Source organism: Falco peregrinus, chromosome 1 (genome assembly GCF_023634155.1).
Source record: "Falco peregrinus isolate bFalPer1 chromosome 1, bFalPer1.pri, whole genome shotgun sequence".
In the NCBI taxonomy this organism is placed as follows: Eukaryota; Metazoa; Chordata; class Aves; order Falconiformes; family Falconidae; genus Falco; species Falco peregrinus.
The window spans coordinates 114303652-114325427 of NC_073721.1; the positions used below are offsets into that span (position 1 = coordinate 114303652).

At 43.7% G+C, this 21776-nt stretch overlaps 1 protein-coding gene across 1 annotated transcript in view; it reads right to left on the reverse strand.

Annotated features, from left to right (window-relative positions):
• Nucleotides 1-381: 381 nt before the first annotated feature.
• The window catches only part of TNFAIP8L3 (TNF alpha induced protein 8 like 3), a 48582-nt gene continuing 27187 nt past the window's right edge, over nt 382-21776 (reverse strand). Inside the window, 1 exon segment of the mRNA XM_055809412.1 lies at nt 382-3432. Within this exon segment, the coding sequence (XP_055665387.1) occupies nt 2870-3432 (563 nt within the window). The 3' untranslated portion in view covers nt 382-2869.

The following is a 21776-nucleotide window of genomic DNA, read 5'->3' on the forward strand; positions in this document are numbered from 1 at the left end:
GCCAGGCTGGACGGGGCTGGGAGCGACCTGGGCTGGTGGGAGGGGTCCCTGCCCGGGGCTGGAGCTTGGTGATCTGTAAGGTCCTTCCCCACCCAAACCTTTTTGTGCTTTGTTAGCTCAGGTGCTTGAAAACTTTGTGGAAAAACAGAAACTTCATTTGCTGCGGAGGCACGTTTGTGTTGTGCGTGTGTGATGGGACGGAAACGTGGCTTTCCCGTTTTCTTTTGAACCCTTAAACTGCCCCATCTCCCTGCCTCCTACCTGTGAGATCCGGTCATCAGAGAGCAAGTTGGCGGTGGCAAAACTTAGATTACATGAATCCCCTCCTCTTACTGCTTAATTTCAGTTTGCATTGGATAAATACATCCAAAGGACACAAAGGGCAGTAATCACACATTTTTAATCCACAAATATGATAATACATCATATACTGAAGGTGACCTGAACATTGCCCATATTTTAGCAATGTTATTACATACCAAGCTACAAGTACAAAAGTAAACAATGAATATACAGGATATGCAAGTATGAGAAATACTTGAAAACATCTTTCCTTAAGGCTACTCAGATTTATAAATAAAACAACAGATGTTCAAGCTGGTGTGTCTAAAATACCAGAATCTGAATATTGATACTTGCAACACACAAAAAGAAGGTCGCAGCTAGAGGATATCCCTTTCCTTTGGACATCTTGAGTGTTGAATACATCTCCCTTTTTCTGGCTTTAGAAAAAGAACTTGAATTTGTTTGCCACAAGTGAAACAAACACGCAGAATCTGATGTGTGCACTGGGACAGGAGTGTTGGATACAATAAATACTGTTCAAAAGCATCAACTGACAAGTACGTGCTTGGAAAAAATGCAGCTACTGGTGCATGTAAATATGGCTCTGCGAATGGCTGAACTTGCAACCCCGAGCGCTGGTATTTCGTTACTGTGCTGTGTTGCAAAGGAATTGTCCACCTTCGTTGCTACTAAATAGTCTTTTTATGGTTAAGGGAAATACATAGGGGACATTTACTTTGTTATAAACCGCTCTGCTAATGTGCTGCCTTTTTTACTGTGTTGTAAAATGGGTTCTCCTCCGAGCAGATACAAATGCATCCAGCACAACCCTCTCATCTGAGTACGTGTATGCAGAAAGGTGTGACAGTCAAACTATAGTTATTCTGGGGTGAGGAAAGAGCAAAGAATAATAAAATTGTGAAGTTTTCTCTGCCACCATAGTGTTTAAGCATTTAAATGAGAAATGTACTTTTTTTTTTTTTTTTTTTTAAACCTAAAGTAATGAGTGGTCAACACTGGAGATTTTCCTTGGGGAGGAATGGCTTTCAAATATATTTCCTTCTGTCAATTTTCAAGTACGTGCTTTTCTGCATTATAATATACGTGATATGGAGGGTGTTACCTCCAGATAATGGGATTGTGTGCTCTCTGTGTCGGCTAAAAGGAAACGGTACGTGACACTAAAGTGTCAGTGGAGAGAGGTGAGCCTGGAGGATAAGATGTAGAGGACAAGGAGAGGAGAGACTTCCAAACGTGCTTCCTTCGCTCAGGGGCCAGTCAACACCTACCCAGCTGCAAGATCCTGCAAGTGGCAAGCTGGTGTAACTGCTCTGCTCCCCTTCTCCCTTACTCCTAACAAAGCTGTACAGGAACCAGTATTCCTTTGCAAAATGTTTTTAGTTTTAAGACATGGGTATATTTGGTTTAAAAAAAGAAAAACTAAGTCACTGAAAACATTCTGAACAAAAAATCATTCGTGAAGCTCCCCAGAGTCACTAAGACTGTTCTTCTCTTAAGGCTACTGTGGATATAGCTCACTTGGATGGCACTACAAGCGTTGTGGATGGGGTTCCTTTTTTATCACACCTCTAGGCACGAATTAACGACAGATGTGTTAAACGGAGAGTTTTATCTAGGCTGAGTATTTTGAGGATAGGGGATGTAAATGTTGCTTTCTCGCTCCCTTGCTATCTTAGTCGTGCTCCTCTTCACAACTGTAATGTCAAAACCTTCACCAAGTGTTTTGTTCCGTCAGGCAAAACAGTAAGGGCACGAAGAGCAGCACAGCCTTCAGCCTAGATTTGTCTGATGTTGCCAAATACACAAACCCTGCGAGTGGGGAAGCTGATGCACTACTTTGTCTAGTTTTCTGGTTACCTTTGAGCTTGAACCGCTGAGCTGCTTTTCCAAATTAAAATGAAACCTCCTCTCTGTTACAGCAGGTATGAAACAAAACTCTCTAGTGAAAATATTGCTTCATAGAGCAGTCCTTTACATTTTCTCCCACTTCTACTAGGTTTGTATTACTTGTTGTTCCTCTGTTAGACTTAAATACCATGTAAAATCAGAGATGCCTTCTCACAGTGATTCCTGATCCTTTTGAAAGGAGTGAGCTTAATCCATCAGAGCCCTGCTTTCTGTCTAAGCTTTTTCAGTTAGCATAGAAATAATAAAAACATACGCACCGAGGGCCTGGGGGTAAATTCCATGCATTGCTCTTTTGCCTTCACCTGTCTATTTTTACATAGCCACGCGTTTGCTTTCTTTTCAGATGTTCAGCCTTGAACACAAAGCTAGTAAGATCATGGCGTACAGCAGTCTGTTTCTGAACGATAGATACCATCAGCCTTGTTAACTCTGCTCCTTGGAAAAGACTGAATTATCTGAACAAAACGTGAAAATTGATAGCTTTCTGATTTAAGTTTTCCATTTCATCATGAGCCTGGTGAGCACATCCTGGCCCCTGCTTGAGACTGTAGTAAGAGACTGGTGGGAAGGACGCTCGCTTGCTCACCATGGCTCATGAAGGGTGGCCAGTTCTAGAGAGAAGTTTTTGGTTGGTTTCTTGTTTCTGAGTGTAGTTTCAAAGGACCTTCTCATCCAGCAGTTTGTTGATGCCGTCACAGATCTTTTTGAGGTACGGCCGACAATCCCCATCAAGACTGTACAGGGCAGTTAGAAATTCCACATCTGCAAAGTGATTGAAGACGTGGTTGATGCGCCCGTGGGATCTCGGTGTCAGGTGTCGATCTACTAGTTCGTGCACAAGGTCTTTACATTCATTCAGAAGTTCTGCAAGAACATTTCTGTCAAAAGTGTATTCTACCTCATAGAAACTGACAATCGTCATGGCAGTTTGGTTCAGCTTCTTCCTGAACTTGTCTACGATTTCTAGCTCATCTTGGTTGAACTGGTTATTTCGATAGAGGATCCCGATCTTTATTGCCACTTTAATCAGGTCTTTCATAATTTTATGGGCTTCTTTTTTGTTTCTTGTGTGTTCCTTTGTTACCTTGTACAGCTCGTCGAAGATTTCACTGCTTGTATCATCAATTAGCATGTTAGCCATGGTTTTGGTTGCCATTTTACTCAGGATCTTTTTCTGGGCTTGCAGTGCAAGATTCTTGGAACTGAAACAATCGGGACCTGTTTCGGAACAGCAGAGAAAAAGGGAAAATGTTAACTTTATTTGGTGAATAATTTTCACAATTAGTTAAGAAAAGTAGTACCTCTGTGCTTAACTGAGACATTCTGTGCATCACTGATCGTTACGTATAGTCACGATTGCAGTAACAGCAACACTTCCAACACTATTTCTAGGTATCCTTGGGGTCTCAGACATCCATGTTTCAGGTCTTGCTGTCACCAAGGGTTTTTTTGCTTATAAATTTGCTTACAAATACAAAAAAGAGTATTCTGACAGGGGATATCTCTTCTGGTTCTTTAATTTTGAAGTTCAGTATTAAAGTTTTCTTGGCAGAGAGATCTGTTGAGATGTTGCGGTTGAAATATGCAATCGGAGACCAGCAAAATGAGATGCTGACAAATAATTTAATACATAACCTGAAAGAGTTGTACTTTTGGTCATGGGGAGGCACTGTTGTTCCACTGTTACACTGAGCAGCATCTCCAATAAGGGCTAATAAAGCAGATTCCTAAATGTGGATTTATTTTGCTTTAATCTCTAGTAACGATGCCTTTCCCATTTGTTACCAATTTGCAAAACTATAGAATGTGATTTTTGTCAAATGCTGGTGCTTCAAGTGCATGCGGTTCCTGCCAGATGAAAATACCTGAGCTATTTTCTCTACGTTTATCAAATAATATCTTGGATTTTTTATCTTTTACCTATCTGTGCAAGTTTCAGTCAGCAAAGCACCTGAGCGTGTGGCTACTCCTGCTGGACTTTATCCTATGAGCTTCTATAATTATTGGTCGAGATGAATTTGGCCTTCCTCTGTTTTTCACGTTAATGTTGGTTTTTAGGTGACCCTATATAGACAAAGTAAAGGAAAAGATTTCGTATGGAATAATCATCCAGTGTAATGCCAGGGGAGCGAAGTCTCTCTTGGATGAAAGGGTGTCTCAGCGTGTAGAGAAACGGGGCTGAGCGTGGGTGTACTTGGGCTTACAGCCGGTGAGGCGAGTGCCGAACGCCAGCGGAGTGGCCTCTCTGGTACGTGCTCAGCAGAGGAGATGCCCATCGTGCCCTGCCAGCTGGGGACCTCACTGCTCATGAGGAGACCAGAGCCTTGGCTGGTACCGGGGGGGTGGAGGTAGCCACGTCCTCCACCAGCTGCTGGGAAATCAAACCACCAGGAGATTAAAAATAACAATAGAAATCAAAGCTTCCAGCGCTGATCTGATGCTGGAGCCCGAGTGGGTCCTAGGCTGGTTGGGTCTGGGGGCCCTCGGCACACGAAGCCATCACCCCCCTGCGCAGCCGGCGTCCGCGGTGCGGGCTGACCCGCAGCCTTGCCTTTCCCGCGCTCCCTACAGCCTCACCCCAGGAAAAAGGGGTGCTGGGTGCCAGTGCTCACTTCAGACAGGTAACACTCTGAATTTAAACTCATCTGTTCAAATTCTGTTTTTCAAGTTCGCTAGAATATTAAAGTTGTCATCTTTCTTTGTGCGCTACAGCCGTACTACTGAGCAGTGTGAAAGAGTAACATTTAATTTCAACTGAACCACCACCTGGAAAAAAAATAAAATTCAATGTGCTTAAAAGAATTGCCTGTCATTTGGAGAGAAAACTGTGGGGCTGAGCTGCTGACTAGAGGAAATAGAGAAACTATGATTTAATCTAGAAATGATAAAACCAGGATGAAAGCATTCTTTCACTTAGCAGTACGTAGGTATATAAATAGTATCTGTGATGAATAATTATGTGCATTTGACACAGTAAAATGGAAGATTAATATTAGCATCTCTTTCTGTAGTAAGTGTGTGCTATTAATCAAGTGGATGCAGTTGTTCAGTATCTGTTTTGATCAAAACCTGAAAGTAATTGCAGTAAATCTTTAGAATATTAATTTTACTAATATTTATGGCATCTCAGCTTCTGTGCCGTTTTCACCAGCTGAGGGCCCAGTGGGCTCCCACCGTGCTCAGCCCCGCTGCAGGGAGAACTTTGCAGAGCTGTTGCAATTCTGTGGCTCGCAGCAAAACCAGCGGTTGCGGCACACAGGAGGTGGCTTGCAAAGTCCTGTGTCCCCCACCGCACGCCCTGCATCTTTGGTACACTAGTGCGTCTGTGCGGGAGCCAGGACTGGCACAACCACCACCAGCATGTTCTCATGCATGCCGTTGCCCTCTGTCTGTGTGATTTCTGAGGGACAAAATTCGATGCTAAATTAGCACATAAAAGCTTCTAATAAACTTATTAGAAGTGAAGTTTGGCACAAAAAAAGTTGTTCCAAGGTCTGTTCCTGTATTCGAAGTCCTGGCCGTCATCCACACAAGCGAACAGTGTGTGATGTTCACAGGTGGGTTTCTTCCCCTGTGACATCCCTGGGTTTGGTGCCTCAAATGACAATAACCAGCTCCCAGTGGAAGGTGCGAGCTATGAAACGGGCAGCGCAGCCAGACAGCATTGGGCCGAGTTTAACTGAATGTTCAGGCTGGAGTGTATTTTTCCATGCCAAGTCCCGAGGGTGGGATCTGCTGTTTAACAGCAGGAGACTGAGCTCTTTCTCATATTTCTAAAACCGAACTAAAGAAACCTGTTATTACATTGGGGCTGATAACGTCTCTCTAGAAGCTGTGTTCCCCTCTCTTGCATCGTTTCCTTTCCCAGTTCCCAGTGCTATATCCTCCCCCTCCTCTCTATCTCCTGCGCTCTGCTCCAGCTGCCTCCTGGCCCTGCTGTGGCCCCTTCGCCACTCCGTGCTGCTCCCTCCAGCCTGTCCCACCGTGGCATCTCTGGCCCCTAAGCCCTGCCAGCCACGAGGGCTCAGAGCTCTCCGGGACCAGGCAGATCCCAACAGTTGGTGCACGCTCCCTTCCTCTGCCTCTCACCATGATTTGTGCCGTTCTGTGTATTGTCAAATCTGTAACACCTGGTAATTGGTTCCACCACCATCACTGCCACGCGCTTTCTCCCCGCCAACTGTACCAAGCAGTCAAGGTCCCGCGGTGGAGAAGGACAGTGCTTGGTGGGGACGCCGGACAAGCTTGTGCATCTGTAGCATGCTGTGGCGCTCTGGTAAATGCAGAAGCTGGAGCTGCTGCCAACGGTCCCTCCACTGTGTCAGGGAACTGCTGAGAAGCTCGGGAAGGAGGACAACTGGTGCATCCCAGCTGCACTAGCAAGCTGCCAACTGGGACGCTGGGATTGGCACGCCACAGAGCCTCAGCCCGTGGTCTCCAGCTGCCCAAGCGCCTGCTGGTGGGGTCAGACAACGTGCGTGCGATGAGGAGGTGGCAGACAACAGTCATCAGCCCGTTTGTGCAGCCTCGACAACGGCATGGGGGCTGTTTGCAAAGGACTGTGCTCAGCTGCGCTTAAATTCAGGGTGTGCGCAGTTTTGCAGCAGTGTGTGCTGGAGGGAGCAAGGAGGGCTGTTTGGATTGATTGTTTGAATTCCTGCCTCCAAAACCACATCGTGCTCAGACACCAAGGTGCTGCCTTGCCTTTCAAAGATCACAAGTGGTTAGCCACATGATTACATTCAGGCGTTCATGGGGACTGCAGGTTTACTGTGGCAGTCTTTTCTTCCTGCAGCATATTGCTCATTACACAAAATCTATCTTTGCCTCCTACATACAGCAATTCTATTTTCTGCTTTCTTTCATACAGCAAAACAAATCGGCAACAACATTCTCGATGCTATTAGCTTTCAGGAACATTACACCAAAGCTAAAAATGAAAAACCAACCTCCGAGCACACTGCTTTGCTGGGTCATGATTAGCTTCCATTATAGAAAGTCTGACATCTTAGTTTTTACAAAAGGAAGGACCAGTTCTGCCTTCAGGTCTGCTCTCCGTCATCTGGAGAGCTGTGCATGATAAAAGCTATTAAAAAAGCCCCTTGTGATGGGAATGCTGCCACAGCAATCTTCCATCCTTCGAAAAGTGCAGCTCTTCAGACCTGTGTTTGCACAGCTGTGGTACCCGAAGAGGGAATGCCGCCCGCCCAGCTGCAGGAGAGGCTCCCCGTGCCCGGCCGGTCCCGTGGTCAGCGTGCTACACCACTCCCCACCCACCAGTGATGGCCCAGCTTTGGCACACCCTGCTGAACATAACAAAGATGTCTCACATCCACTAAACTTAATAACAGGTTTGCTTAATAACAGAGTTGCTTAATAACAGAAATGTGGAAAAAGTTTGGCAACTCTAGAGAGTGGATGTTAGAGTTCTAAGAGTTTTTCAGACCAAAATGCAAGAGCATCTGTAATATTCTCGAAACATTTTGATTCCAGATGGCTGTACCAAGTGCAAAATGGTTGGAACTAAATGCTCAGCAATACTATTTTCATGTAAATACCCATTCAGCCCCTCTGTACAAAACGCATGGCAGAACCAGTGAACCAGAATATGCCCACGAGAGAGCACGGTCCACATTTTCTGAAAGCAATTACATGGACATGGAAACAACCCCCCTGAACACATGAATCCATTTCCCTCCCGGTTAGCCACATCTTAGTCAAAGCCTTAATAAAGTTTTGCAGCCAGGATATTTTCTCCCCTGGCAAATGGCTAGCAGACGCGTTGAAGTGAGCTCTGGAGGGAGTGCTGCTCCACAGGTGAAAATGGAGAGAGTAGGAGTTCACCTGAAAAGCTGCTGTGGAGTCTGCCCAGTGTATTTTTAATTTTATTAGCAGGCTTGTTGTAAGAGAAAGGATACAAAGCCGTTTCTTTGGTTTACGTTGCACCTGTGGAGTTCTGTCTGACACTGGGAGTCGTTACTGTAGTGCCTGCTGCAGCTTGTACTAGTTAATTACCCCAACCCGTTGACTTCACCAGGTCTGAAGTGAATCACGCTTGGAGCTGTGTGCTTACCTCCCACTGCCGCCGTGAGCGTAACCCCGGCTCCCAGCAGCTGGCGGTGGGCTGTGTTTTCAAGCCGCTGCCAAGTGGTGTATGTGGGGGGGGGCACCGAGTTAGCTTGAGAGCACTCTGGAGAGGTGAGGTGAGCTGTGGTGAATCTAAAGGACTGAGATAAAAATAAGAAGCGGCTGCAGGACTGTGGTGGGCTCCTGCAGCCTGGCGGGAGTGGGAGGTGGTGGGAATCGGGAAAGGTCCCTGTATCTCTGCTCCAGCTGTACTGTGAGCAAGCAGAGGGCTGAATCTTAACAACCAGCAAAATACACAGGAAAATAAAGATGATGAAGAGGCCGAAATATTTTTAATACCCCTGAATCCTCAATTTTCAAATGTAGTGCAGCCTCTGCAGCAAAAGAGAGGCTTTGAGGAGTCAGCGACGCTGCTGGAAGTGTGGGCATCCCTCCAGCTGCTAGCAGTTGCTCAGGCTTGTGGGAGACGGACTAAGCCAAGGACAGGCACACTCTCAGTCTGCTACAGTACGAGATGGTCGAGTTGTGAAAATTGTTGAAGGAATGCGCTGGTTTAATGATTTGCGTGACCCAGTTTGAATGCATCTGTGTATTTTAACCTAGTAACATACCTGTCCCTGAGCATGGAGAGCCTGGGAGTGCCAGCCAGGAGGAATGAGGCACCTGTATCCTAAAGATTTAACTCTTGCAGAGAGTTAAATGAGCAGCAGATACCTGAACTGTTCATCCAGCGTTGCTGCTGGTGTTGGTAATTTACTGGGCTGGCAGCTTGTTTCATTATAATCTGGAGTTACCTGTAATGTGGCTTTTTCTTTACATAGTTAAGAAAGCATTAAATAAATAAATAATTTTCTTTGAGGAAAATAAGAGCAGGGAATTTTATTAGGCTGTCATGTAAATCTACAAGGACAAGAAAAAGCTAGTGCAGATTTGGAAAGGAGCACGTAGAAAAACAACCCAAAAAATCTAGTTGCTTAATCTGCAGCATTCAGGCACAATGTTCGGAGGCAACGAGTTGCAAACTTGTGTGGTTTATTTATCCTTTTAAGTATCCTTATAGATAGAAGATCACAATATCTAGATAGATATATCTATCTTATAGATAGAAGCTCACAAATATCTAGAAGGCTAGAAGATTGATTAGAATAGTGAACTGCAGAACTCAGGATTTCAAGATAGCTCTAAAAGCAGCCCGGGAAAAAAGTGTCCCTCCCACAGTACTTTGGTACTGAGCGGCCAGGGAGCTAGCTGTAAGTGTGCCTATTGCTCTTGGACAGCTACAGGATCACTGCAGAAGAGACATTCAGTGTTTCCAGTAACTTTAAGCCAAGAAAGCCAATAGACCAGATGGAATATATCAGCTTTCAGGGAGGGCCAATTTAAACACGTGTAAGCACCAGGGGCCCGGTGCTCAAACTTTTAACACTTCTAAATTGTTACCATGAACATAAAAGGCTTGCTCATTTCCGCGGTGGAACAGGAGATTACAGACTGATAATTGTATGGTCCTGAGAGAACGTACCGGTATCCAAACGTCTGAAGGCAAAACGTGGGCATGCTGGAAATAGCAGCAAAAGCCCTGTACAGAGGGAACATGACTGAATGGAAAAAAGAAAAAAGACCGTTTTTCCTTTCAGTGCTTTATGTGAGCAGCAATCATGCTGCAAAAAAAGCACTGTCTGGGAATCTAGCGACTGGAGGTTCCTAATGATAGTCTTAATTCAGCAGCTGGCTTGCATTAGCATTTACTTTGCTAATAATATATCATTGCTACATAGTGGAGTGTGCTTTTCGATACCTGCCAGAGGTGGTGGTAGGCTGGGGGAGCCCCTTCTGTAAGGAGATGAGGAGCAACGCAGAATGAGTGGTTACGCTGTTGTCCTGGTCTGGGTAATGCCTCCAGAGATAATATCCATGGGGAGAGATGCTCAGCTGCAGTTTCCATCAGCTCTGCTAGGGCTGCCAAGAGAGGGGCTGGCTAAGCTTTCCTCCTGCTACCCCCAGCAGCTGGCTGGGAATCGACCTGCACCGCTGTGTTCTTCTCCTGTGTCTAAAAGTGGTAGCTGGCAAGTGGTGTCTGGGCAACAGCCCTGTCCTGTGGCTGAAACTGGCCCACGGCGTGGAAACCTTCCTAAGAGCTGCCGTGATGATACGGCACAGCTGACACGGTGCCGCGATGCTGTATGGCTGCTGCCTGATGTTGCAAAGGGGACGTTACGCTCGGTCGTATCCTGAAAGCTGGCATCCAGCTGTGAGAGAGGAAACCGCTCCCTGGCAAAAAGGCTCAGTGAGGATCATCTCCACGCGCTGTGTCCCTGCCCACAGACCCCACAGCACTACCAGGCACCAACTGCTTCGCCAGTGACCCAGCCCTCGCGTCCAGCCTGCCAAGTACGAGCCTGGCACCTGCAAGCAGCCAAATCACCTCTCTGAAAGGGGCTACTAAAGCTCTTAATTTTTTTTTGACCTTGTAACCTGTACCAGAACCAAAAGCTCGATCAGGCTGCAGCACAGGGAATGGTATCTGTCAAGAGCGACTTTCAAGTGTTCGGTTCAAACCCTGCACCTCCTGTTTTGCAGCATGCAGGGAAGCTCTGCCAAGGCAGCAAACACATCTGGCTAACTTTTGGCAATTGGTGGCGAGTGTAAACAATGCTGAGCTTGCTCCACGGCACCCCAAGGTACACACACGGAGTACGAACAAGGCTTCGTTCTTATCTGAAAGGTGTTACAGGAATGATTAAGTCTGTCTGCCAGGAGTGATAGTAAAATACCGTGTGTTTGGGTTTTTTTAAGCTTAACTATACAACTACAAGAGATCTTGATACACTGACCGCTGAATTTTGTAAACAGGTTTGAAGTCTTTCAATGACAGCTCATTATGTTGACAGCAAGTGCAAAATACATTGAAAAGACTGAACACTCCTACCCCAGAAAATGCTGTTGTAACTGCCTGATGCTGCAAGGCAAAACACTTGCACGCCGGCAGCAAAGGCTGGACGAGGGAGGTATTTCCAATAGATTGAGCCATAACAGACCGAGGCATTGACCGGGCTGATCTTTAGAAAACGGGAATGCAGGAGGAGGTTACTACCTGTTGCAATGACCCATTGATCCTGTTCCTGTATTCTGAGACAGATATTTATGATTATATTAGTGTTTTTTTCTTTAAATGCTAGCTTGATCAAAAAAAGTCTTTTAGAGTGGCGAGGGCATGCTGACATATCCAGAACACTACAGCAGGATCTTAGGTAAGCATGGATAGCTCACAAATCCCAGCAGACAGCCACCAAAGCAGTAAGGGTCATCTTGAATTGGTTAAGATTTTTTGGCCTTCGAACTGTCAGTGATTCCCACCCCTGTCCCAATATATGCTACTTTAAAAATCCTGGGCAGTATCTATCAAAGAGTTTAACTTCACTGTCTGAAGCATTTTGTGTCTAATCTCCTTTGTTTTCTCCAAAATTGTTCTCACCACATTTCTTACACCTTCCTTCTAAAGACATTGCATTTAAAAATAAGGTATCATGATGATTCTGTAGCAAAAGTATCTAATTACATGAATATTATTACTGCTATAGGAAAATTATGATTAATGTCCAGCCATGTAACTGTCACAACAGGACTGTAACAAGTTCTTTGATATGTGCTAAGGAACTTTTATTGCTAAGATAGGACAGAGTCTCGGGGGGAGCATCAGGCATATAATGCATGATAAACCAATTATCTTGTTAAGGTAAAACCGCATCATCTTCTTTAAAAGGACTCAACTATCACATTCTTCCACACAAAAGTAACAATTATCTAGAAAAGAAAGTATTTTCTTGTCAAAGTATTATTTGCCACTGAGACTCTTAAAAGCCATGAGAAATGTTTCAAGATCTTGCAGCTATCCTTTTTTTATCCAGATGTAATTATTGTAGCAACTTCTCTTTCTAGATGATCTGTAGAATTTGCTTGCAGTGTTACTTTAGGGTCAGTTTCCACACTGGTAAATTCTGGTTTGAGCAAAAACTTGAAGAGAAAAAAAAAAAAAATTGCAAGCACCGAATAATAGAAAATCCAGCCTGTGTTATCTAAGCGTGGGGGATACAGCTCTGCATCCTGGAATCCAGCAGCTGGAATCACCTTGCTTCAAGCTGCTGAGGCTTTCTGTTCCCAGTACGTACAATCTTTCCTGCTCTGGGAGTGTAGTAACGAGTCAGTCTCTCCCCTTGCCTCTCTAAAACAAACACCCCCCCCCTGCAAAACCACGCACGCAGAACGCAGAGCCAGGACGGAGTGTACAACTGGGTGCTTACCGCCTGCTTTATCTGTGCGCTGGAACTCACTTGCAGCGGCCCAGAAGCCAACCTCCTGGCCCAGCCTCTGGCTGTTTCCCTGGTGTAGACGGGGGCTTTGGTGCCCGGGAGCACTGTGCCGTTTTTCTGACGTTTGAACATCTGGACACTGTGACACTTGCAACACGTCTCGGGGGGGATTTGAGTCCCATTTTGTTAATTACTTGGATTCTGGATCAGAATGCATAAGCTTTTCTGCGTATTCTTTCATACCCTCCCCCTGGTGAGGAGAAGAGGGCGGCTACAGAGGCATTTGTGCTTCTGTGGGCTTGGTGCTTGGCAGCCGCTGCAGCCATCGCTCCTGGTTAGCAGGAGGTGCAGGTTTCCCTGTGCTTCTGTAGCTCAAATGCTTTCTGTTCCTTCCACAGAAGTCTCTTTAGCATGCAGGACCCAGTTGTTCCCAGCAGGAACACCGTAATATGCTGTTAGTAAAGCAAGGCCTGGCAATATCAGCCTTAAATATTAAAAAAGGCCTCTGTGCCATATACGTGCTTTGAATAGATAAAGTGCAGCTAAGGAATAGGCTGCTAGGTACTGGTTCACCAATTTCATCTCCACCCCATTTCTCATCCCCTCAGTAAGAAATTTCTGAGGATTTATTTTTATGCTTTGAGGTTGCTTGTTGTTGCAGTACACTGCTCTTTCTCCAGAGATATAACATCCTTGCCTTTTACATAGAGTAATTCTATTTTTTACTCTAATATATTAAGAGTGGCATGAAAAATAACCACATCTATGCTCTAGGGATGTACAAAATTCCGTGAGAAAGCAAGCAGTCGGGATGCCAAGGGTAGCTGGTCCGGAGATGCTGTGAAACTCCAAGATGGCACTTCTCTGTGGCTTAATATAAGACTGCAAGACAATGGAAGGGAAAAGTATTTCTACTAAACGAGGTCAAGGTGAATAAACTTCCAAAAAAGCCCGCAATAAGCTGCAGCTGCAGGAGGTGTCAAGCTGCTGCTGACCCAGCAGGCTCCTCAGCTGCACCAGCTTGAGCTCGGCCATGTCCAGAGGCTGGGGACTGGCAGCTCCAGCACCACATCCCTGCGGAGATACACCTGCACCAGCGGAGCAAACGGGTCTGTTCACCATCCTCCGGCACCCTGTTCAGGTACAGCCAAAACAGCCCACCTTGTCCCACAGGGGGGGAGCAGCTGGAAGCAAAATAGAATTCACTCTTGTGTGTGTTTGCCTTGTTTTTTTAAAAAGCCCAACCCCACTGACAATACTAGTTAGCTGCCTTTGCTTGAGATGCTTTGAGTGCACTGATGCAGGGTGAGTGCCGGATGCGCAGGGCAACACTGAACTGTGTGTGTAAATGAGAAGAAGCCAAGGCAGGGCAAGGGTTGCAGGGGAAGGGCAGGTTGTTTAAGCTTGGAATTGATTTAAGTTAATTGAATCTGTGTATCTGGCAAATGAGGGAGATTTTTGTAATGAACACCATGTGCTGTTGTTTTACTACTTTGGTATTTGGTTGCTTGACCACTAGTTTTGAATTAAGAAGGTGATTGATAGAAGGGGAATAGAACAGTGGCAGAGATCAGGCACATCTGGAAAACTGTACTGTGGGTCCCTAAATAAAACACCAGAGGAGCTGTTAATTTTCCCAATTAACTCCAGCCATGCTTCCAAACTCCGTTTAAACCAGAGAAGAAAGTCAGATGAGGGGAAGAGGACAAGAGTGGCAAGAAGGTTCTGACAGCAGTTCACTTTCCCCAGTCAGTAGCAGACACTCTAGACTGATCACAACATTTGTAAAACTGTTAAGAAAACAAAGTTTAATTAACCCTATGCATAAACTGTTTATTCTCTCATCTTTATTCTTTGCTTATGTGCTTTGGGGGAAGTGAATTAAAAGAAAAAATATTTTGAGGATGGTGATAAGTGCTTACAAATCAGCTACTAAGTCACAGGGCTGTGGAAGATGAGGGCTTATAGGTTACAACACATTCAGACCTGTTGTTTGGCACAAATAGGCACAGCTACCGCTGTAATGCAGCTGGAACACTAGGACCATGATGTGACTATCACTAAAGAAAACAGAGGATGTCAAACCTGCTGCGACATGAGGGCTTGATAGGGGCATAAGGGAGTTTGAAGTGTGGCTTATCGTGTGACCGACTGATGTTCTTAAACCAAATGAACCAACCAACCATTCCCCCCAACCCCAACAAAACCAAAAACAAACAAGCAAACGCCACCACCCCCCTAATAAAAACCAAACAAAACCTATTGATAGAAGAGATTCTGCAGGTGTGTAAGTCAATTACTAAAGAAATATTTCTGAACCCTCATCTTGAGTCATGCCTAGTTACAATATTTTGTATGTCACAGCATCATTACTTACAAGGTACGTGGGTGCTACCTATGTCCTCATCGTGTGACTGACTGATGTTCTTAAACCAAACCATGCCATTCAACATTTGAACTGTTACACTTCGCTTACCATAACAGGGTACAGGATACAGGTCCGTGCTGTGCCCGCACAAACAGGGCAGTGAGAATTTCATTGCCATTTGAAGCAGCCAGGTCTGTTTTGCCCAGCTCCAATTAGCTGATGCTTAGTGCTGCAGCTTCACAGCACAGGCGCGACACCAGATGGGGATGTCGCTTGTGCAAGTCCATAAAAGACCTGAGGGCATCCTCCTTTGCTAAGGAAGAGCTGCTGATGGTATCAGTGTCTGAGTGGTGCCTGCTGTGGTTTTTTTTAACTCATACGAAGTAGGTTCCCCCCCAAAAAAAAGCATGATGATTTTTTTTAGAGACTTCTAACAAATTCACTAAGGCCTTGCTGAAACAACACCTGTTTGCTGGTCGATTACAACCATCAGAATTAATATTGTAGAATCCATCTTCAATGAGTTAGTTCAATGGTATAGTTATAAATGAACCAATGGTGTTACAAGTTTAAATTTTTTTTAAAAGAAAATATAATCTGCTTCTCCTGGTTGACAAGCAAATGCATAAATTCATTTTCCTTGTAGTTTAGGGGTTATTTTCCCTTCTTCAACAGAGAACACATTAAGCATGTGCTATACAGAAACAGTTGCCCACACACAAACACTGGCAATCTGCATACCTTTACAAGAAAGATCTAAACCGAAGGCATCGATACTGGTGATCCAGGGTGAAACCAATGTCTTGTTTTCAGTCTGACAGTGCTAGAAAAGTATTTCTTAACAACAGCAAAGCTGAAGCTGAAAAGGCAAACCCCATGGAGTACTTAAAAAGTCTGCTTAGGCCTATTCACTGTTGTTCCCAAAAGAAGACAACAAAACTAGAAGAGTCTCCATTTACTTATTGTTTTAAACAATGCTTCACTGTTTGCTCGGCTATTTAAAAGAAAAAAAAGTAGATTTTCACAGTTGCAGAATATTAGGCTGTGTGGAATTCTTGATTATTTTTTTTTTCCTTCCCCCCTGCCTCTAGAGAAGGATTAGCTGCTGGGGAGATGGCCAACCCAGATTCTAAATGGAAAACTGACCAAAGGAAAAATTAACGCTGGTCAATGCAGCTGGGATTCATCACACTCTCCATCTCTTACAAGTTTTTGTGCATCTGATTGGGGATTTATTGGTAGGAAGAAAGCACACGTTGCCTCATGCCTCAGATGTGATCTACAACCCTGTTTTCCTTTAAGATGAAGCCTGATTTGGACTTCAACGTATCCTTTGGGTGATCCTGTCTGCACTGTTCCTCTGCTGTGTGAGGTCAAGCATCCGATCAAGATGCACAAAACACTAAGAACGGAATATGTGATGGCTTCCAGCCTGTGAAAAAAAGCCAGACTAAAACGTAACTGTCTGTCCCCCAGGAACTAGACCACCTGCTGTATTCTCCATACTTGTTCTCTGCAATCCTGTCATAAAGAATGACCACTCTTTATGCAGCATTTTCTTTAATGAAAAGGAGTAATTTTTAAACTATGAAAACCTTAGTATAGCCTAATGAAAATATAAGCTGAGTCTTACAGTAAGAGCAAACGTGATTTCCTGTGGAAGGACACAAAACTCAGTACGGTGGATTTGCAGGTCAATTCTGTTCCTTCTCGGTTCAAGATCTGCATGAATAGTATCTGCCAAAATTTAAAGTGTCTTGCTGTCTTACACCAATGACAGAAAAAATCCTGAGGTTATACTGGAAAAAAGGGAGGAGAAACTAGGCTACATATAATGTTTTCCTTGTTATGGGTTTAATCTAAAGTGCTAAGCGTGGTGTCGGTACTTTCACAGCGATGTAAGGACCCAAGTAGCATAAATAATATCTTAGAGTCAAAGCTCCTGTTGAGGATTAATGCTAATGAAGATTATCTGGTTCTGTACTTTTATCTTGTTCATTGTGTGTATACATATTGCAAAACATATGCCAGGAGGAGTACCCTGATATCAGGGACCCTTTCTGTCATCAGGGAGTCTCTAATAACAATTTAACAGCAGTAGCTGTAACCACCCGTGGTGTAGTTCACTCTAAGTGCAACTCTTGACCGCAGGAAAGCTGAAATGGAGATGATGCTGGAAAAGTACTGAAATGGTCAAGACAGTTCTGGGGAGGTCTGTTTCGTTTTTCTGAGGCATGTGAGTAACAGCAGTATGTTGTGGGTTTTTTAATATATATATATATATATGTATGTATGTATGTACCCTCATTAGATGATATTGCAGCTATATAGAGTCATGATTGAATTTGCAGGAGAAAAATAAAAAAAAAATCACTGCCTTTATGCTACCTAAAGAAAACCCTGAAAGGACAAGCCTCAATGATAAACACAGATAAGTAGAATGTGCCATCCCTCATGAGGTTTCAGTTCTGTGAAATCTCTGGATACATATGTACTGAGTTTATTTCTGGTGATACCTACACATGTACTGAAAGCATCCAGCTGAATATTCAGGAGAACGCAGAAACACTGCCTCTGAATACAGCAGTAACAACAGTCTCCAGAGAGACTGTACATGAATTGAATCAGGCCCAGCCAGATTTTAAGAGAAAGAAATGTAGCGCGGCCCACGTGCTGTTATCATCTCGCTCTTTCAGATGCCAGCAGAACTGCTGCCTTTATATCTGGTTAATGGGAACAGAATAATAGACAATTCCACAGTTCTGCTAAAAAATTGTGCTTAGGAACAAAACCTCATTCCACCAAAACAACTGCTACTTCTGAAGGTAATTTGATGAATTTTGCCCTTTCTTAATGTTGGGCGTGCATTTTTAGAGCGTCTGCAGTACATGCTGAAGAAACAGAGCCACTGGCGTGCTGCGTTTCCCAACAGAGCCATTCAAAGCACAGAAGCTTCTTGAGGCTGATCAAGAGTTTCCAAAGGTGAGCTTAGCCCAATCTCAGCTCTCCTGGATTTGACACGGTATTCAAAGAATGAACACCGGTGGAGCTTCCTCAGATAGTCTAGCAGTTGCCTGAAGGGAAATACTGCTCAGTTTCCTCTTATTGCTTGTTAGGACTTGGTAAATCTTTCTTTCCTAGAGACCTGGTCTTCCATTTCTTAGTCCTGCCCTAAGGCTCTGCTGGCCTCAGTGGTCCTCCTGCCTGAAGCAGCATGACAAAATCCACTCCTTGCTCGGCTCTCATGAGTCCCAGAGGAACAAACTGCATTCTGCCCATCTCATGTTTCCCATCCTGTATTTTCTACAAAGAAGAAAAACATTAATTCCTTTCTTGAAGAACAGTCCTGGTCTGCACAGCTGTGTGCAGGAACCCACCAGAGAGCACTGTTGGGTGAGGATAGGCCAGACCACCCCGACCCCAATTCCAACAACTGGTCCGACTCCCTTTAGCAGGAGGGTCTAACAATCCCTATCACATGCTTGTCTAGAGAAACAAGACTGCTGTGCTCATGTGTTTTGTAGGGTTCCTCTTTTCCTGAAACAACCTCTATCCGTAGCTCCTGCTCTGAGCTCCTGCAGTTGCCGTAGCAAACCCAGGGACATGCACATCTAATTACATCCGCCACCAGCAGAAAGCAGTCCTGGCTGCAGAGAGCCTTCCCTCAAATGGTATGTTCATGCGCTTTTAAATGGAGACTGGAGCGGTAAAAAGCAATGACTGTGGACCTGTCATTCATTACTGTTATTTCATACACCAAAATGATCTCAGGAGTTTCCTACGGGTTTGTACCACAAAGCCCAGGGAATGATAATCCAGCGTTTGTGTACAGGTATTGCTATATTGCTCACAGGGAATACACCGCCAGCAGGAACACTTAAATAAACTGCATCATCAAGTTGAACAATACTCTAAAATAAATCACATTTTACTAATTCCTTATTAATTTAATGAAACTTCCCAGGATAATTTAAGCCAAATGAGAGAAAGTTCGCAGTCCTCCCCATAGAGACGTAGCACATTACATATTCAACATGAAAGGTCTGGAAGAGGAGCTCTTTTGTCTGTTCTTACTTCATTTTAATTAATGCTAATTTGAGCTGCTAGTGTTATACTATTAAGCCCTACATTATAATATATTTGAAGCTTCCCTTGGCAAATAACTGAGCAGAAATTGCTGACCTCACCTTAGTGGAGCCGATTTTGCTGCCAAACTCGAGAGCTGGCACGCTTTTTTTTTCTTTCTTTCTTTTTTCCTTTTTCCCACCCAAGTCTATTCAAACGGTTTCTTTTGTAGCAATCTGTTCTCTTCCTCTGGGCCCGATGGCGTTGCTGAGGACCCCTTGGCACAGTGCGAACTATTCAGGCTTTGCCTTTGGGGTGAACTTGCTCACCTGCATTTCTCCAGCCACTGGCAGAATTGGGCCCTCCCTGGCCACAGGTCTCGAGGTTTGTTGTAGGAGCGATGCTACCAGCATCTTCCCCTCAGTCAGCTGCCTGACTGTCCTTTCTTCGAGCCTAAAGCCTGCAGGTGATTTACCACTTGCTGCTTTTCAATATTCTCTCCCCAAATACTAAATACTTATGCCCAGACAAAACACATGCAGAAACGTTACTTTTCCAGCATCCTTAACAGCCATCCCTCCAATGCAAAATACACTCGTGATAAAATTGCGTTTTCTTACAGCAAACAGGCATCCCGGTGAGCCTCTCAGACTGGCTTCCCACTATGGGAGCTCTCATTAAGTGCAGTCCAGTGATACTGTGTGATATCGCATTGGTGGACACTTATTTCCCTTTAATATACACAGAAATCACTTGTGGAAAGCTTTTCTCAGAGATACAAAACTCCAAATGCCAGAACCCTGTCTCTTACATAGTTAGAGACTTCTTAGAAATCCAAGCACCATGTTATAGCTTGCAGGATTTCTGACAAATGGAAACAGTGGGTAAAAAAAGAAAAAAAAGAAAAAAAAAGTCAATTGTTATTGTCTACATTTTGGTCCCATCTTCATGCTCGTCGTTGGCTGATGCATTTTCTTCCTGGAACTCACACAAAGAATACATCCTAAGACAGTAACTGAGGAGAGATTTGTATCCGGTGACTTTTGGTTAAGTGAGATTATTAATGCTATAAATACAAGTCTGTAAATTTGATGATACGCCACAAGAATTTATTCAGGGCAGCACTGATTTTCTTAATCTAGATAGTTGTAATAATTATAGTACTTTGTAAACTGGTCAAATGGAAGCTGATAAATCTCTTTAACATTGTGATGGGTATGTTCTGTAAAATTCTACAGATGCTTGACAAATCTACAGCTATCTGCTTTATTCCAGAATAAAAACCAGAACAACACCATAAAAGCAACGTATCATATTTCAATATTTAAAAAGTGTAGACTTGAACGTCTTCATTTGGATATGCCTGTAATGGCTTCTTCTAGTGCCATTTAATTACTTTCTCACTTTACATTTACATATAGAAGTTCTTTATTTTAAAAAGCAAACATTACCCAACCTATGTATTGATAGATCAATCAATGAAATTATATGCGTTTGCAGGCAGCTCTCTCCTTCATTTTCTTTCAACACAGAAATTTACAAAAATTGAAATAAATGGCCAAGGTGTTGTGATAAGAAAAAGTAACCTAGGTATCTAGATAACAGAAAACAAAATATTTAAAGAAAATACTTGCCCTTTTTTTATTTTCAAAGGTAAGAAAATGCTACCTTGTGGAGAAGCATTTGCTATACGAGGATCTGCCTCTGAAATACCTGTAGATCCTAAGGCTGCATGTCAGTAAGGAGATTTAAGTCACGGTTCTACCTCCTTTTGCATAGATCAGAATTCTTTTGCTATATTCAGTGATCCATGAAAGAAAGTCTTTACTGATATCGGTGATAATGGCCTAAATGGGCCATGTAAAATTACGATGTCATGGATGATAGGGAGATTATTTTGCCAAAGATGCTTTCCTGCTTTCCATGACATACATAGGTTTGTTTCTAAGCATTTCTCATCCAAGATGGACTTAATATGCATCAGGTGATCTTTCGTAATTCTTTTAGAGGGAACCTGCTATTTAAAGGGGACAGATGTATCCCAAGCAACCATATTTTTTTCGTGATTCTGTGCATCATGTTTCTCAGACTGTACTGTCTCTGTACAGAATGCCTGGTGTTACCATTCTAATTTCCCACTGCTACCAAAGGATAACCATGCATTGCATGATGACCACTGCTTGAATTAATGTCCCGAATTCAAAAAGTTTGTCTTTCTCATACTTAGGCTCTCATCCTCCAGACTGAGGACTGGATCAGTAAATGCAGAAGACTATTTTCTGATTTCTTTCAGTTATGTTTATTTTTCACTATGGCAACTTCTCAAACAGAGAAGCTGAAATCTTACTGTGTCTGTTCTTGCCTCATTCCTCCTTTTTATTTTCATAAAATAATTATGCAATTCATCTGGAATATGGGAATATAAATTGCTTGTGTCAATGGCTAGATTTAGGAGTGACTTTTAATGGCATTATCTTCGCTTTAGCTTCAGAAGTAAAGAGATAAAAGGCACAGGTCATCAAAGCAGCAAATGAAAAAACAATTTCAGAGATAGGAGTGGAGAAATGTGTGCAGTAGATGATCAAAAAAGCTCAGAGTTTTGAAATATCATAGGCTAATTCTACCAAGCTCTCATGATTTATAAGATCTCTGGAACTCTTAGTTCTGTGTTACTTCTTGGCTGTCATTCTTATCACATATGCTAGTTAATGTGTTTTGGTTAAATATGGGCA